The sequence below is a fragment of the Trichoplusia ni genome, chromosome 3 (assembly GCF_003590095.1).
Source record: "Trichoplusia ni isolate ovarian cell line Hi5 chromosome 3, tn1, whole genome shotgun sequence".
In the NCBI taxonomy this organism is placed as follows: domain Eukaryota; kingdom Metazoa; phylum Arthropoda; class Insecta; order Lepidoptera; family Noctuidae; genus Trichoplusia; species Trichoplusia ni.
The window spans coordinates 6,196,088-6,214,470 of NC_039480.1; the positions used below are offsets into that span (position 1 = coordinate 6,196,088).

Below are 18,383 nucleotides of genomic sequence, written 5' to 3' on the forward strand. Positions count from 1 at the left end.
AAACAATTTTAGTTTTATGGCAATATTTATTATTTGGGTGGAAAGTTGATTATAAATGTTACCATAAAACTAAAATTGATTCTTATGTAAGAGGATTTGTTTATAAATTGCTTTTGGGGCAAAGATACCTTGATTGGCAAAGTTGGCTTGTTTGACGCTACGTATTTTTATTTTAACACATTATAAAAAAATAACGAAGAAAAAAGCACTTAAGATTATGAAATGTATGGTAGTGAGGGCTAGTAACATCACTTGCTAATAAAAAGCGTAATGCTAAGTGACGTCACACGAGATTTTAAATCACTATATTTCATTCAATTTTGTTTACGAGATAAAAGAAAAAATACGTATCCAATATTTTTTGGAAATCTATCTTAGGGACTTAACAGATTCTTTTGTCAGATAAATGAAAAATGAAATGAAATGAAATCATTTATTCTGCAAATAGGATATTTCATCACTTTTACATGTCTTTTTATGAGAACGCTGGAGCCGACATTTCCTATCTGACTACCCTGAGGAGAAATGTCGAAACAAAGGGGTCGCAGTCTCTTTTAAAGTCCAGACAGTTTTAAAATGAGGGTAAAGTGTATAAACTACCCACACAACAATTAATACCCTATTTAAACAATTTTTCCAAGTATCTAGTGGGTATTTCAAATGTTTGAATCTTCTATACAAATATTGATCGTCTTATCGTACAATTGATGTACCCCCTGGTGTCAGAGTGTACCCCGCCCGTAGTCCTCTGACATGACGCAACACACTCTTCATTCATTATTGCATGTTGCATATTTATTGAAAAAACTAAAATAATAATGTTTTATTTAGAATTATAGTCGTTTCACTATTATCTCTATTTAAAAACAAGTAGATTGCTAAACAAAATAATTTATTTGCCAGCGAAGAATGTTGCCATTTCGATGAATAATGTTATATTATATTTTTAATTATTATTATAATATTGAATCGTGTCTAATCATGTAGATGTTTCGCGTAGGATTACAAATAAATGTTACAAGCTTAAATTATTGTTTTATTTTTATTATACTTGCCTTTTTTGCCACGTTTTTATACACTCACTTTCTTGTTTGTTTGTCGTTCCGGTTGGATTTTTGTAATTCAATTTTGAAGCACTTCCCGATAAGCTAGCAGGCTGAAGTTTTCAGGGTAGCTTCAAACCCGATGACAATGCAATTTGAAACTATAAAAATGGACTGGACTTAAAAAAATGGTTATTTTGATTTTATTTTATTTATTATATCTTTTTTAAACCATTCTTCAAGTTCGACACCTGTGTCCCAAAGAAAGTACATATATCTTTTGAAAGTTGCATTAATTGTACTTGCCTGCGATGCCGTTGGGATCAAACCTGCACCTACAAATCCATTCAAATTCAAATTTTCGGGTGAAAAATGAAACACATTGAAACAGTTTTTCAATTTTTTTTTAAATAATTTTTCTATTACTTACTCCAACGGTACATAAATAGTATAACTATATCCCACAACTCCAAATTAGATAGAAATACAACTGTATTGCTTAGTAATAAGGTTTAGTATTCAATGATTGTCATTTTAGTCGCTTCAGACGGGCTTAAACGGAACATTTATTAAGAGAAACCTTCAAATGTATATGAATGACATTCCTCTTCGACAAGTGACGTGACTTTGACTTGTCAGTTCAATACATTTGAGGGATTCAGCGTTAGTGAGGAGATGTGTAACTTGTTTACTTGTAATAATTAAATAATAGATTATACAGAGATAACATTTTGAAATTTGCGTGTTTTTGTATACGAAATATGGTCTCAAGTGAGCAAAACTATGAGTCAATTTTGTTGTAATGTTCATTAAAATGTTTTAAATTCTATATAACATTTGACAAGACACAAGAATGAAATACTTGAATAATCAATTTGTGACGAAAGGCATAATTTAAAAAGGAAAAAAATTCACTCAAATATCTCTCAAAAATTAATAGACGAAGCATAAAAACCGCCTATTTTGATAATTAATCACAACTAAAATGACAATTTGAAGACTACGAACACAGCTACACAATATAGCTGCATAGATAAAATAAAATTTGGAGGTTTACAAAAAAAAAACTATAATTTTGGAAAACAAAACAATTCGTGTTTTTGGATCCCATAAAGAATAAAATATATATCATATATAGTTTAGGAATATTGGAAATCTCAACTGTTATATTTATATGAATATAATAAACTTCGCTAACACGGGTCATATATTCTCCCACGTTTCTATACACTCACTTTTCTTGTTTGTTTGTCGTTCCGGTTGGATTTTTGCAACTCAATTTTGAGGCACTTCCCGATAAGCTAGCAGGCTTAAATTTTCAGGGTAGCTTCAAACCCGATGACAATGTAATTTACAACATGTTGGAGATGAAGAGTGCGAATGCAAAGAGTACCGTTTTCTCATTTGAGTATGGAACCCCAAAAATGGATTAAACATAGAAAATGATAATATTTGTAATAGATGTGAATTCTTCTATAACAAACATTTTTATATTAAATTATTTGCTTGCACAGAAGCTATTTTTAATATGACCGAGTATTTCCAGCACATATAATATTATATTCATATAAATATTTAAAGTTAGTATTCAAACAACTGTTCATAACAACATTTAAAAATATTTCATTTAAAGAAAAATTATGAATTTGTTATAATTGACATTTGATTTATATAAAAGAATCTGACAGTTACAGGCTGGTGTTGTTAACAGCTTCGGTAATGGCGCCCCACCGTGGGGCAGCTCACAAGCGCGGTGATCAATGCTCGTTCTCTGTATGAGAGTGCAGTAGGACAGCTATGGGCTGGTGTTATAATTACAAGGTGTCCTAGCCGATTTAAAACTTATTTTTTGATATAAAACAGTTGTCTGAATATTAATAATATCGGTATTTTTGGCGGGGCTCAGCTAAACTGGAAAAAATGGCTAAATATCATATTAAAATTATTAAAGGCAAATCGAGATTTAAACTATTATTGCTACACACTTCCGCTTCCGGTTTAAAAAGTTTCTGAGGTTTCAAAAACTTTATTAATCATTACTGTAATTAGAATATAATAATATTCCACAACGCCATCTAGTCTCAAACTAAACAAAGCTTGTATTATGAGTACTAGACAACTGATAAACATACTCGTATAAAACTCGAGAACGGCTGAACCGATTTGACTTATTTTAGTCTTGAATTATTCGTTAAAATCCAGGGAAGGTTTAAACGGTGAGAAAAAATTTAAAAAATGCCGCAAAGACACAAAAAAACTGTAAAATAACCACGAGATCGGGTAATATGTGGATAAAACTGCTAGAAATATATAGTTTTAATATATTTCTTTACCTGTATGATCTAGTATATTTCTTTGCCTTGATAATTTGAATATGATATTCAGGTCTATCATTAAGTTATAACTACTGGTGTTGGTTCGAGTGCGCGGCGTGATCGCGGTGGTCGCGCCAGTGTCTTTCCACGAACTTCTTTATATAATTGTACGATTTTGAGTCTTTTTCGCATAGTACGTTGTCCACCTGTGGGCAAGGAGAATGGATGAGTGATATATAGTAGCAAATGAATAGAAATTATATGGATAAGAGATAAAAGAATAGGGATGATGACTGGGTATAAAAAGAAAAAATCTCATTAGTCCCTCAGTTAGATAATTGAAAAATATGAGACACGTATTTTTTCGTTTTTCTGAAAAACTAGAATTGACAAAGATCAGCTGCTTTAAAGTTTAGGAGAGGGGGCTTGTGACGTAACGATAGAGTAAAAATTATACTCTGTTAGTTAGTTCCATTCACTGTTATTTGGTCAATTTATGTTTGAGGGACAAATTAAAAAATACTTATCCATTATTATACAAAAAACTACAAGATGGACACTGCCAAAAATAAATTGTTTTAGTAAAAAAGTAATAATGTGTGTGTGTATGTTTGTTTAGTCTTTTCGAAAAAACGACTGGACCGTTTTTAAATTTGCTATAGAGATATCAGACAGCTTGGATTGACACAAACAATTTTGATCAGACTTTGTTAAAGAAGTGCAATCTTTTTTCTATTATAAAGTCACAAGCAACAACTTATACAAAAAAAGATCTTTTAACACAGCAGTACCTTATAAGGAGGTGTGATAATAACATCATTGTAGACGTTGATGTTCTGTCCGTCCCACGAGACGTTGTCAATGACTCTCGCGATGGCCATGAACAGACGCTGGCCCTCCGGGTCCAAGCATGCTGATAATGCTGATACCTGAAAGAAGTATAGTGTTTAGTTAAATATGATGCTGTATAATATGTTGTTTTACTTCTGATTAATTTAGTTCTGTGTTTCAAGACAGGATTGTTTTTGGGCATGCCAAGCTGTGCTGGGTGGTTTTTATTAGTTATAATTGTTGATACGGGTTTACAGGATTTCTAATCTAATCTAATCTACAGGAAAAAAATGCAAGAGCAGGTAAGTAGTTATATGGAAGATAAACATAGTGTTAAGTCATTATATTTCTATGTAAAAATGCTGAGGGCCTAATTTGAATGAATTGAATTTTTACTGTGTCCTAGTTATTTAAAATAAACAATGACATCTCAGTTTAAAGTCAGACAACCAGTCTAACTAAGGGATATTGTGTTGCCCAGATAACTGGGTTGAGGAGGTCAGATAGGCAGTCGCTCCTTGTAAAACACTGGTACTTCGCTGAAAATGGTTAGACTGTTAGCCGACCCCAACATAGTTGGGAAAAGGCTAGGTCAATGATGATCTGAATTTAATTTAATTAACAGATTTTTTTTTCTCCGAGTATTCAACGAATGTAAATTCCAGCATACTCAAAGAACATTATTTAATAATATATAACATTATTTTTGTTATATGACAACTTGTCATGGCTTATTTACCAAATATATGTTAATTACTGAAGAAAGTATATGTTTTTATTTGCTCGCCAATAATAGCCATGTTTAGATGTAAGGAAAAAGGCTTAAGCCACCTTTTAAAAACAATAATCAAGATTATACTGGTGGCATTTGATTTGTTGACTTTGACAACTTTTAATGCAGAGGGATTTTTAAAAGCCGATAATAATTATTTATAAACACCGTTGAGGTCAATAAATACCATGCTCAGTTTATTCATAGCACTTTTTCAACAATTCATTCTAAAGCTACTTTGTTTAGAGAATTGTTTAATAGAAAATCATTATGATACACCATCAAGTTGATAATCATCGTGTTAATGATGCAATCTAACTTTGGAAAAGGAATGACTTATGAAAAGTTTATACACAAACTTTCTAACTTTCCCTAGCGGGTGAGTTGTGTCCATCAACAAATAGCATTATACTCCTAAGTATGTACCATCTTTGCAGTAAATTCAGACAAAAATAAACACAAACTTTCAAATTTTATACAACAAAAAAAAAGAGGTCATTGCATAAACAAGAGCCACGTTTTTTTTTTATTTATTTATAAAACCGCGAAATCGTGTAAAAAGTTCGTATAGGTACTTACTAGTCTTCTTTTATTCTCTATTGAATTTCGAACTCGCGTGTTTAGTCTATGCAGGTTGAGAGACTGCGGCGGGTCGGGCACCGTCGTGACTTCTTTTTTGATTTGCACATCACTCACCAACGATAGGTTCACGATATTCACATCATGGCGTTTAGGATTCCCGCTAGACGACGGACATTTTAATATTAACATTTTAGTTTGAGGATCGAAAGCTAGCACCTCGCCTTCTATATTTTCGTTGTAACATGTTCTCGTCGCTACTATGCTACCGATAGTAAAACAGTCCGACACGACAGTGGACATTATACACCGCTTTTGTTGTTCACGCGGTGGAACTGAAGCTCATGTAGTGTTCAAATTGTGTTAGATCGGTGAAACTAAAATGTGAAATATGTTTTGTTACGATACGAATACGAGGTCGTCCGCCATTGAATTTGACAGGCACAGATAATGTTAGGTTTGACTTTGAAGTTTATGGTTCTGCGTTTCGTTGCTCCGTCTGTTTCGCGACTAGAAATTAACATGGTGTCAACAATCTTATTGATTTTCTGTTTCCTTCGCGCTTTGTTAACTTATTTTTTGCTAAAGTAAACGTGCTTATAGTTAGCAATTATAGTTATACGCAACTTTCAAAATGAAGTGCTACCAGTTACTATCTTTGATGGTCGAATCAGATAATTTAAGCGTTCTTCAAGTTCTTATTTACCCACTAGCTTTTCGCCCGCGTCGAGGTCGGTTATATCGCGTTTCCAAGAGAACTCTTCAAATGCCCGATATAAAAACTATCCTGTTCTTTCTCAAGGTCAACTCTATCTCTGTACCAAATTTCATTAAAATCAGTTCAGTGGTTTAGACGTGAAAGCGTAACAGACAGACCGACAGAGTTACTTTCACATTTATAATATTAGTAGTGATTTTGGTACCCAGTCTATCTAACTTGATCTAACCGGTTTCAACTCCATATAGTAAAAGAGCCAGCGCAAGTCTTCATTACTTTAAAAGTAGTGACTACCTCTCAAAAGCATTTTATCCTTGCGTCACATATTCAAGAAACATAGAATCAAAATAAAAATTCGTGGAACACATAACCTACGCGGGGATCGAACCTGCGAAACGCCTCATATGCTGGATTTATGCTGCGATCGATTATCGTCCAGTGCTGTCCCACTGATTGACAAATACCTCCCCATCATCCATCATCAATGGCTCTGCGCAAATTCTAGTACTTTTAATATAAGATACACACCAAGCTGGTCCTATTACGGTTTAGTTCAAAGACTGGCAGTTGCGCAAGCATCACAGCGCACTACACAGCATAATATTACATTAAGAGGAGGAAGGCCCTTTTTTCATCATTGGAAATCATCAAATGCCCCCTCCCGGTTTCAGTTAAGCGGAAGGAAGTATCAGACTTTTACTAAAAACCTACACATACCCCTTCCGTTGTCTTTTTTTGTATCAGGGTCACGGTAACCCTGTAAAAAATCGCTGGCCCGGCCGACATCGGCCCTAATCGTGTATGAAGGATTGCACAAAAACTCGGATTACGTAGCACGGCGGTTCAGGTTTAGGCAGTAAGAGTCTGACACTACCCATTCCCTCATCCAAGGGAGTGGTTGTTCATGAGGTTTCCCAAGCCTTCCCAAAAAAAAAGGCATCAGATCTGGGCTAGAACTTGCTGATATTCCTTCGAAAGCCTGAAACTTTCCCGCGTAAAACACAAAGTTCAGGGTAAGCTACCCAGGTTGGCCGTAAGGATAAGAAACAGGAATATGGGCCAGTCTATTAGACACCGCATGCGGCAAATTTAATTAATGTTCAAGTTCCCCTTGTGTTAAGGCTAACTTTTGAAGTAGAAGTAAGGTTCCCTATAAAAAGGCTTAATAAATAAAATCTGTTAGTTAATAAATAAATTTGATGATAATAGTTGATACCTACAAATTAATATACCACGCAAAAGAAATATTATTTGTCTGTATGTTGTCTCATGCGGAATCTTTATGGAGGTTTATTTATTTAATTATCACACTAATCTACCATTACAGGTTACTTAACCTAATGCGGTAGCTAGGACTAAACAAAGGTCTAAGTATTTATGTGAACTAGGGTTTCAAAGATTGAATTATTATGCACATAGTTGCAGGTCTAAATTCCAGCAACTGTTTTAATATGTAATTTTCTGATAATTCTGTTATGCATAGGCAATAAGTTAGCCTGATACACATGCCCATGATTGTTCCTCCTGGAATTGTTTGTTGCTTCATCCACTTTTCTTCTAGATATGAAATCCTTACTATTTACGATTCCCATGTTTCAAATTTCTGTCATTCCGCGATTTCTTGGAGTTCTCTGAATAAATTGGTTTCCAAGACTTTCAAAATCTTTGAGGTAGGGTATGGGTAGGAAATTGGAGTATCAAATAAAACAATTTTCATAATAAAATGCATATCCTTATATTTTAAGCGACTTACAGCTAATGATTAAAATGACAAAACATATATACAGAGCGATAGCAAATCTAAATATTGTCAGCCATCTTGTATTCACGAATACTTCCGAAGAAATACGAAAACTGTTTGACATATAGAATGGACATACATTGGGCCCAACATTTGACTTCATAATTGGACGAACATTGGAACCAATATTTGTGACCAATATTTGGATACTATCGCAAATGTTTTAGTGCATTTAGACAAAGCGTTGAGTTAAATATAAATCTAAATAATAAATAACATTTTCTACATTTATAAACAAAAACCGCCAATTTAAATTCACAAATTAATTAAATGGAATGCAAGTTTCACATAAACTGAAATTGTAATAAGAAGCAAATAAAAAACCATCTCTTTTATTAATTATTTTCCAAAGAATTGTCGAGATCAAAAGAGATATATTATAAACCAAACCATAAAATAATAAAATGTCGGTAAATAAATAATTAAAATAATATACCACAACGCATTGTCTTGCCACTGAAGTTTGGCACCAACGCCAGCGTATGTATCAAACGTAGTTCCAACTCTGACCACTGCACGACTTGGCGCCACTGTCGCTACCATGATTCTCATGAAATAAAGTTTACGAGTTAAAGTCGTCATAATCCTCACCAAATAGTTAAATTAACTGTTGTTCTTAAATGTTTTAATTCTTGTCATCTAAATGTTCTGAAGTGATGAGACTTGGACCTGTTGGTCTAGTTGGTAGTAGCCATGACTTCCATACCAGAGGCCGTGGGTTCGATCGACTCCCAACCAGGACAAATGTTTGCGTAATGAGCATGATGCTTGTTCTGTGTCTGGGTGTAAGATAATATGAATGTATTTAGAAATATATAAGTATGTTTATCACTTGTCTAATACACATAATACAAGCTTTGCTTAGTTTGACACTAGATGGCGTTATGAGTAAAGAAAAAACTTTCTGCAGATTAAGTGTCGCGAGGATGGTGACTTGTAATAATTAACTTTTATCTGTGAATCACTCAAAAACTTTATCTCTACATACGTACATACAGCAGACGTCAATACGAAAACAACAGTTTTACACTAAAACAAAAATTCTAAAATAAATCATTACTAGCCAATTCTTCTAAAAACGAAAAAATAAAAACATTAAAAACTAAACATTTCGAAGATATTATGTAATCACTACGAGTGTTGCCCTCGTAAATAATTATCACGCGGCAACACCGCCGCATAATAAATAACTTTTCTCTTTCTCTTTCCAATCACAGAGTTATGAAATGTGATTTTTAATGGCGAAGGCGTTTTGCTATTCTGACAACCGGTACCAAAGAGTACTGCTATCTATTTCAATTTATAGAAACAAAATAAACTATAGGTAATATTTCAATAATATACTAAATAAATTTTCCAGTATTAAAAGTATTTGAAATAATAATTAGAACATACTTAAACTTAGATATTACAGACAATAGGGATGATGACTGGGTATAAAAAGAAAACATCTCATAAGTCCCTCAGTTAGATAATTGAAAAGTATGAGACACGTATTTTTTTTCCTTTTTCAGAAAAACTAGAATTGACAAAGATTAACTGCTTTAAAGTTTAGGAGAGGGGGCTTGTGACGTAACGATAGTGTAAAATTTATACTCAATCGTGACGTCACGCGTAAGTTTCATTCACTGTAATTTTGTCAATTTATGTTTGCGGGACGAACTAAAAAATACGTATCCATTATTATACAAAAAACTAGAAGACGGACACTGCAAAAAATTTGTCATCATCCCTATTGGTAGTTAATGCCAAAGTAAATCAAAACTAAATAAGGTCATACAAAAGATGGAATACAAAACAAAAAAAAATACAATAAAAGACATATTTCAAGATTATTTTGACGTCCTCACTGTAATGTCATTGTATTGTTGTCCTTCTCCTACTCTATAAGAGAGAAAGAGATAGCATGTACTATTCGGCGGTTATCAGAGCTTAGCATTAAAAGTATCATGCTTAAACCATAATACTTATATATATAAACAGAAATCATAGAATATGTATATTCGTACACATTTCTGACGGATCGCGTTGAGTGCTATGCCCAACAGTGGGGTGATATTTGAATATAGATACAATAGTTTTTCAACAGGTATAAGATTGTGGAGAGATTTGGGAGACGCATTTGCCCAGCAGTGGTACACAGTGGGCTAGATAAAAACAAAAAAATAAGATCAAGATATGATAGCAAAAGAGAAATAAAATAAAACAAACAATTAAGAAAAGTGAGTGTACAAAAACATGGGAAAAAATACCACAAAACGGGGTAAATTTTGAAATGAATACAACTGAAATTAAAATCTACCCAATATACTGCGGCACGATGGAGCGATGATTTGAAGGAGGCGGCGGGCGGCGGCTGCGGCCTGCTCCCGGCCCGGGGCGGGCGCTCTGCGGGAGGCTGACGGAGAGCAGGGGACGGCGACAGGCCGAGATGATGATGATGAATATACTGTGTTTACAATCAGTCAGAAACGTGTAGAAACAACTTAAAAACTACCTAACTGTAGTGCTCTTACCAACTATAAGATATAAAAATATTCAAAGTTAAAATTATATTTCATATTTATTATGCTAATAAATTGCATTAAAGGTGAATTATGAACGAATGATCTTAGACATGTTTTGATAAAAATCATAGTTAGAAACGTAGTGACATGCTTGGGTGATTTGGTCATTAATAGCTGCAAAAGACATACAACTGAACAATTATTTTAACATGTATATTTATAATTAACGCTTGAAAAGTCTGTCAACCAGTCTAACCAAGGGGTATCGTGTTGCCCAGGTGACTGGGTTGAGGAGGTCAGATAGGCAGTCGCTCCTTGTGAAACACTGGTACTTAGCTGAGTCCTGTTAGACTGGAAGCCGACCACAACATAGTTGGGAAAAGGCTAGAATAATGATGATGTATAAGTAACGCGAGATGTTTGTCCGCGATGGACTCTGTAAACTACTAAACTGATTTTAATCAATTTTGCTCAAGTATGCAGTTTGATTTTGAAAGATAGGATGGATACATCTCAATATTGTTTTTTTGCAAATTTATTCGCTTTCAAATAATATAATGGACTTAGTTCCTGTTAAAAAAGCATCAACCATCAGATCTTGTATATTATCAGCATAATAAATATAAAATAAAATATATAGTAAGAAATTGTAAGAAAAATACAAAAAACACTTGTATCTCTATACACTACACATTAAATAGTTCTTTTTTTTCCTTTTCTCTTTCACATACAAAGACAGTCTGACACGTATTATTATTAGATAACACACTATCGTTAACCCATCCGTTTCCAGGCCTTTAAAATGGGCTGCTTAACTTATCTATATGTTACTTCATCTAATTTCGTCGCTGTAGCGTATCAGTATATAAATTAACTAACATTTTCTTATAAAAAAACGCACACCCATCTTCTTCTAAGCCGTAACGAGGCAAACTTGACTTTGCTGTGTTATTATCTAATAAGTAATAGTGTTACATTTCTATAACTAACACGTCAGTGATAATTAACTATGATATTAGAACAACACGTTAAGTACAGTGACGCTTATCGAGGTGTGCCATTGGATGGGTGACCATGCTTCTCTGTCTCAAGACTCCGCATCAGAACTGTAATGACTTAACGACTGTCAAAGATCATCTAATGACAGGCGAAAGCATCAACTACTCTCATTCTCATACACGAAGAGTTCATGGCATTATAAATGGTCACCCATTCATTTCCAAACCTCGGTGTGCGACGCTTAACGCTTAACTTTTCCGTCTCGACACCGCGTCTAGTCGGCGTATCGTTCCATCTCGCTCGGACATGACGACATGGTTACTATGACAGTCGAACACAACGGTTGTTGTTAACATCAGAGTTATTTATAACTACAGTTCACGACAGTCTCGTCTCCTAGTTGAGGATTATCAGTCGGGGGGGCAGCATGCCGCGCTTGCTCAGCCACATACTGGAACAGAAAATTATTTAATTATTAATCTATACTAATAATATAAAGCTGAAGAGTTTGCTTGTTTGTTTGAACGCGCTAATCTCAGGAACTACAGGTCCAAAATGAAAAATTGATTTTGTGTTGAATAGACCATTCATCGAAGAAAGTTTTATAAGGCTATATAACATCGCGGTTGGTCCGTATATGGGTGACCATCGTTGTCGTCAACGAGTTTCTCCGTGTTTCGGAAGGCACGTTAAATTGTGGGTCCCGGCTGTTATTCCTACATCTTTGATAGTCTTTACAGATAGTCAGAGGCTAGAAAGTCCAACAAAGGGGTATCGTGTTGCCCAGGGGTAACTGGGTTGAGGAGGTCAGACAGACAGTCGCTCCTTGTAAAACACTGGTACTTAGCTGTATCCGGTTAGACTGGTAGCCGACCCCAACATAGTTGGGAAAAGGCTAGGCAGATGAACTATTGCCCTAGACCCTACAGCTATCTGTGTGTGTGTGTGTGTGTGCATGTCTCACCCGATGCCGGCGCCCAGCAGCAGCGACACCACGTTGGTGAGCAGCACGGCCGCCACCGCGCCGCGCGAGAACAGGCACAGGCGGCGGACCGACAGGCAGTGGCTCTGCGAGGTGGGTTATAGCATTATAAAGTGGGAAGATTGTTATGTATATGTAATGAAAGTCAGATGTAAAGAAATGACTTTGGGTGGAAAAATGGTATTTTAGATAAATAATTTCGGCTATTTACTTCAGAGGAGTAGAAAGAATCTAAAAAAACAAAGTTAAGTGCGCGTTGGACTCGCGACACTCATTTTTATGTTCATGTAATACAATCTTTTGACAACTGGACAAACAGCGGACCCCCTTATTAAAAGCGTCCGTTTTGAACCTTTCAGTAAACTTAAAATTCTTACAATTTCCCAAGGCCAGGTTTATGTATGTATCAATAAAGCTCATTTTCCATCAACATATAACGTTCTCTATGACCTATTAAGCAATTACCAATTCTATATCAATAGCAACAAAGATCATTCTCCATAATCTGAGGGTCTAGGTCTCACCTGCTGCATGACGGGCGCGGCCAGCTGCTGCTCCAGCACCTCGATGGAGGAGGTGGCGGAGGGGGGGCCGCGCGTACTCGTGGGATGCTTAAACCGCCAGTCCCTGAGGGAAGAGGAAACTCATAAAGTCTTGGGTGTTAAGTAGGTGCAAATAATAGTCGATCACATAAGCGCTTGTTGTACGCAGGGATTTAACCCAGGTCACGCTGCCGTCAGTGGGTTTGGCGTGACGGTACAGACATAAATGGCGACCTTATCAAGCTCGGCATGAACCTTGTTGCGGTTGGTCCGTAGATGGGTGACCGTCTTGGTCAAAACGGGTTCCTCCGTGATTCGAATTGTGGATCCCGGCTGTTATTCTTACATCTTTGATAGTCGTTACAGGTAGTCAGAAGTCTGACAACCAGTCTAACCAAGGGGTATCGTGTTGTCTGCAACTGGGTTGAGGAGGTCAGATAGGCAGTCGCTCCTTATAAAACACTGGTAATTAGCTGAATCCAACCGGATTCAGTTGTTGTTGTTCTGTTGGCGTCAGCTTCAAGTCTAACCAGACTTGAAGCTGACGCCAACATAGTTGGGAAAGGGCTAGGATGATGATCATGTATGTGGGTACTCACTTGGGAGGCAACTGATCAGGTCTACTGCTCCACTCCCACACCCAGTCGTTGGAGTCGTCCCGCCAGCAGTTGATGTACACACCCTTCAGCTCGTCTTCAGTCGAGGGTTCCAGGTTGGGGCTGTTCGGTGGTGATTTTGGGCTGGAATGAAGAAGAAATACTTTAGTTTATTGTGACTGGAGTGTTGGTCTAGTTGTTAGTGGCATTGATTTGCAAATCGGAGGTCGTGAGATCGATCTCCAGCTAGGATAATTGTTTGTGTGATGAGCACTATCATTGTGTAATGTTTTATTTTTAAAAGAGTCTCTTGCCGGTTCTTCTCCATAAGAATGACACTTTGGAACCGTGCAACTAGAGTCATTATTGTAACGTTTAAAAAGTGCCTGTAAAACGACCTGTTTGAAATAAATACTTTTGATTTTGATTTTGTATTGTTTCATTTAACATAATCTGAAAAACTGTATGTCCCGGTTTTTGTATTATAGCCAAGTGACATATCGTTGAACAGACAGAGGAGCCTCATTCGTAGGGTCCCGTTTTTACCCTTTCGAGATACAGAACCCTTACAAACAAAATCAATATCCTATCATATATCACACACTTACCTTAATTACAGAAACTGCATTCAAATACCCAAAGCATTATTTATCACTAGCCACTAAGACTCAAGTCTTAATGAATTACTAAAAGTTGTCAAAACAAAATAAAACAATTGTACCAATTAGCTAAAAACTTCATTTTTCAAGTGTTATTAACAAGGACAATTGGATTCTCGATGGGAAAACATCTTGAAATTGTTGTGGGACTCGAAATGATGTTTTGAGCAAATTGAAAAGAAACAGGCAAGATGGCTCGCAGGAGCTGGATGCGAGCAGCCGAAGGCAGATCTCGATGGCGTGTGATTGGGGAGTTCTATGTCCAACAGTGGACGGATATGGGCTGATGATGATGAAAAGAAACGATATATAAATTCAGTAACTTCCTTTATTTTATTTATTAAGTCAACGGTTTACTCACGCATATTTATTTATCAGGATCGCCCGCCTAGTTTGGACATAACCGGAGTCCTTAATCATGAGCTGACGCGGGGACGAGTTCTTTAATTTGGTTGGTGGTATGTATCATTTGGTGTCAGAGCTTTTTCTAAGCCCACAAGCCACAGGCTTAGTGGAAGAAATACTTGGAAATATCTAAAATATACCGGTTCCCTTAAGATGTTTCACTTCACTGTTTTTAGTTGGTGAATTATACATTTTTAATGCTACTAATATTATAAACGCAAAAGTTTATATGAAAGAGAATGTTTGTTCCTCTTTCGCGCAAAAACCATTGAAAGGATTGAGACGAAACTTGGTACACAGATAGTTTATTTTATTACGGATAGCTTTTATACCGATGTTATGTTTTTGTGGGATCATTTTCGCTGCTAGCAACAGCAGCTAGTAGCTTAGCAGACATAAATTCGAAGATTGGTGTGCGTGGATTCGAACCTGCGACTTTTGTATCAGTCCTGTCGTTTTGCCACTACTTTACCGCTTTTTCTTGAATAGTAAAATAATATTATACAACAGGGCAGACACAGTAAAGCCTTTGGAATGCGTCTGGCGCCGGGATTCGACCGCAAGTAACGTGATACGAAAACTGCATGACATGTCTTACTGTACTATAGTCAGTTATGATTAAGGGAATATAGAAGTCGAATGTTACATTAAATCTTAATAAAACTATATTAAGTCACTAGCTGTTGCCCGCGACTTTGTCCGCGAGGTTAGAAGATATAAGTTATAATTTATACCTGCCTTCTATCTATCTATCTCCTTTCTATCTATCTTGTAGGATTCGGTCAGCGTTTGCAATGTAAGCGCAAAAAATGTGTTTTTTTACGACCTCACATTAGAAACCTCAAAAATTGTAGCCTATGTGTTATTCTGATGTATAAGCTATATTGTGGTAAAGTTTCATTCAAATCCATTCAGTAGTTTTTACGTGAAAGAGTAACAAACATCCATACATCCATACAAACTTTCGCCTTTATAATAGTAGTAGGATTACATACGGCGATATGCAAACAAGAGAAAAAGAGCAGATATCCGCATAAAGTGGCTAAAGAACTCCAAAAATATCGTTTACACAAAGACAAAACTACATTTTAAGGAAGATCTAAGCTACAGCGATATTACTTATACGACGACCTCCGTGGTCGAGTGGCGTACGCACCGGTTTCAAGGTGTCGCTAGCTCTGAGGTCCCGGGTTCGATCCCCGGAATAAAAATTCACCATTCTACATTGTCTCGGGTCTGGGTGTTTGTGGTACCGTCGTTGTATCTGAATAACCTAACACAAGTGCTTTAGCAACTTACTTTGGGTTCAGAACAATGTATGTGATGTTGTCCGCATTTATTATATTATATATAACTTATCGAAGTCTTTCTTGTTCCTTTATAAGCTTGCTTATAAGCAACGAAAGAGAACAAATATAGTAGTGCGAAAAATAATGCATAAAAAAAAAACGAGACAACAACAGCTGATGCATAACAATAAACGTATAAAGAAGAACAAAGAAAAAAACAAATTTCTGAACACTGAATTATATTTAGGTTGAGACAATGAGACTAATTACAATATAAATAAAAGGGGCACAAATAATTGGCAGTAAGAAATGGGACAGTACACCGATTACAATAAAATTAAAATTCGCTGCGATCTGGCGCAGAAATCAAGGAAGTAGTAAATGAGTAACGAAAATAGCTATATCTAAAATTTTAGACACGGAATAAGCAACTTTTACATTTAAGATAAATAGATATAACTAGCCGTCCGTCAGTCAGTCGATGATAACAATGCAGACAAAAATGTATTTTTTATGCATTTTTTACAAAAACTCACCGTATGTAGTAAAGAGGATAGGTAGTCAGTCAATAAAGATGCTGCCTGTAAGCACTCTGCCGATATTACCATGGAATGCCATTAAATGATCGGACGATATCCCGCGGTTCTAATTGACCCTTTAATTGTTGAACGTCGTAACCTAGTTTTGTATTCCTACTCTCCGCCGACAATTGTAAAGAGTGTTATTTTCGTTAAAATAATGCCTCGATACCGAATTATTCTAAGGGCCGATTTTTGAATCGCCAGATAACTTTTATTCGACGAATATGTTTGACGTTTTGACAGTTTTTGTATAGAAAATATGTCAAACGGCCATATTTATTCCTCTGATAAAATTTATCTGACGATTGAAAAATCGGGCCTAAAACAAATGAATGGCGGGTTACATCGCATCGTTTATTTGTATCCCCCCCCCCCCCCGCCCGACACAAGGTTTATATTAATTACTGCGGGAGTCGTTTTTTTTTTAAATAAATAAATTAAAAAAAAAAACTTTAAGCCAAACTTGAAGACATTTTTAGCATACCAAATGACAGTTATTTCACGTTAAACGAATGAATAAAATCGGTTCATCCACTCCAAACTTCTGACCAAACAAAAAGAAAAAATGGACAAATTAAGAACCTCATCTTTTTAAAATCTTTCAAATAAGTCCAGAATACTCCACCATTAATATTTTCCTATGGCCTCCGGATGGCGCGCAAGTTAAAACTGACGATTATTTACACCGAGCAACAACGACGTCAGCATTTAACTATCTCATTATGGCTTCCCGATGCACAATGAGTAATTAACTTTTAAAATCAATACTCCTTTACCTGTTGAAGTAGGTCTTCGTACTAACTTGTTTAGTAGTTAGTAGTTTTAATCTTAATCCTACTAATATTATAATGAATGTTTGTATGTATGGATGTTTGTGCTTCTTTCACGCCTAAACCACTAAACGGATTTAGATGAAACTCGGTACATAGATAGTTTGTAACCAGATTTTGACGATTTTATGTTGCGGTGGGATTATTTTCGGTTTGGAGCGTGCGGACCCGCGGGCAATAGCAATACCAAATAGCTTTACTTAAGTTAAATTGTGGGTCCCGGATGTTATTACTACATCTTTGACAGTCGTTACCGGTAGTCAGAGGCTTGAAAGACTGACAACCAGTCTAACCAAGGGGTATCGTGTTGCCCAGGTAACTGGGTTGAGAAGGTCAGATAGGCAGTCGCTCCTTGTTAAACACTAGTACTTAGGTGAATCCGGTTAGACCGGAAGCCGACCCCAACATAGTTGGGAAAATGGCTAGGCCGATGATGTCTAGAATATTCTAGAAGCTAGTCCTCACCTGCCCTTGACGCTGGACGCTCTAGAATGTCTGACGGAGGAGTCGCGGCTCTCGCGCTGCGCCTCCCGCAGCAGACGTATGTACTCGTTCTCGACAGCGGCCAGACCACCGCCGGAGTTCAGTTCCACCCATGATTCTGGAAAGATGAGAGAGGAAATATTAGTATTCGTGATACTTGGTACTTAGTGGCACTTAGGCAATAAGGCTTGTACGGGAGCGACAACAGTGTTCTCGTTGGCGATACTTGGTACTTGGTGGCACTTAGGCTGATGGCTAAAAAGGCCTATACGGGAGTGACAACAGTGTTTCCGATGACAAAGGTTGCGTTAAAGAACTGATTATTGTGTTAAAGAACTGCTTAGAATAATACGAATAGTACCAATTCAATCCAATTTTGATGCATTCATCGGGCATGTTAAAAGGTACCATGTCACGTTTAATACTATCTTTAAACCTCAGTAATGGGCCC

General features: G+C 36.2%; 2 protein-coding genes across 3 annotated transcripts in view; both read right to left on the reverse strand.

Moving 5' to 3' along the window:
- Positions 1-3,236: 3,236 nt before the first annotated feature.
- LOC113491639 (protein LSM12 homolog A-like) lies at positions 3,237-5,997 on the reverse strand. Its single transcript, XM_026868709.1, has 3 exons — positions 5,541-5,997; positions 4,150-4,287; positions 3,237-3,564 (listed from the first exon to the last, which is right to left on the reverse strand). Exons 1-3 carry the CDS (start codon positions 5,841-5,843, stop codon positions 3,448-3,450), a joined length of 558 nt encoding a protein of 185 aa, XP_026724510.1. The 5' UTR covers positions 5,844-5,997; the 3' UTR covers positions 3,237-3,447.
- Positions 5,998-11,292: 5,295 nt separating this feature from the next.
- Positions 11,293-18,383, reverse strand: part of LOC113491640 (BCL2/adenovirus E1B 19 kDa protein-interacting protein 3) — a 41,443-nt gene continuing 34,352 nt past the window's right edge. For both annotated transcript variants that reach the window (XM_026868710.1, XM_026868711.1), the window contains exons 2-6: positions 17,915-18,050; positions 13,689-13,829; positions 13,072-13,174; positions 12,530-12,633; positions 11,293-12,016 (exon numbers count right to left, since the gene is read on the reverse strand). In XM_026868710.1, coding sequence (XP_026724511.1) covers positions 11,962-12,016; positions 12,530-12,633; positions 13,072-13,174; positions 13,689-13,829; positions 17,915-18,050 — 539 coding nt within the window. In that variant the 3' untranslated portion in view covers positions 11,293-11,961. The remainder of the gene's footprint in view (positions 12,017-12,529; positions 12,634-13,071; positions 13,175-13,688; positions 13,830-17,914; positions 18,051-18,383) is intronic.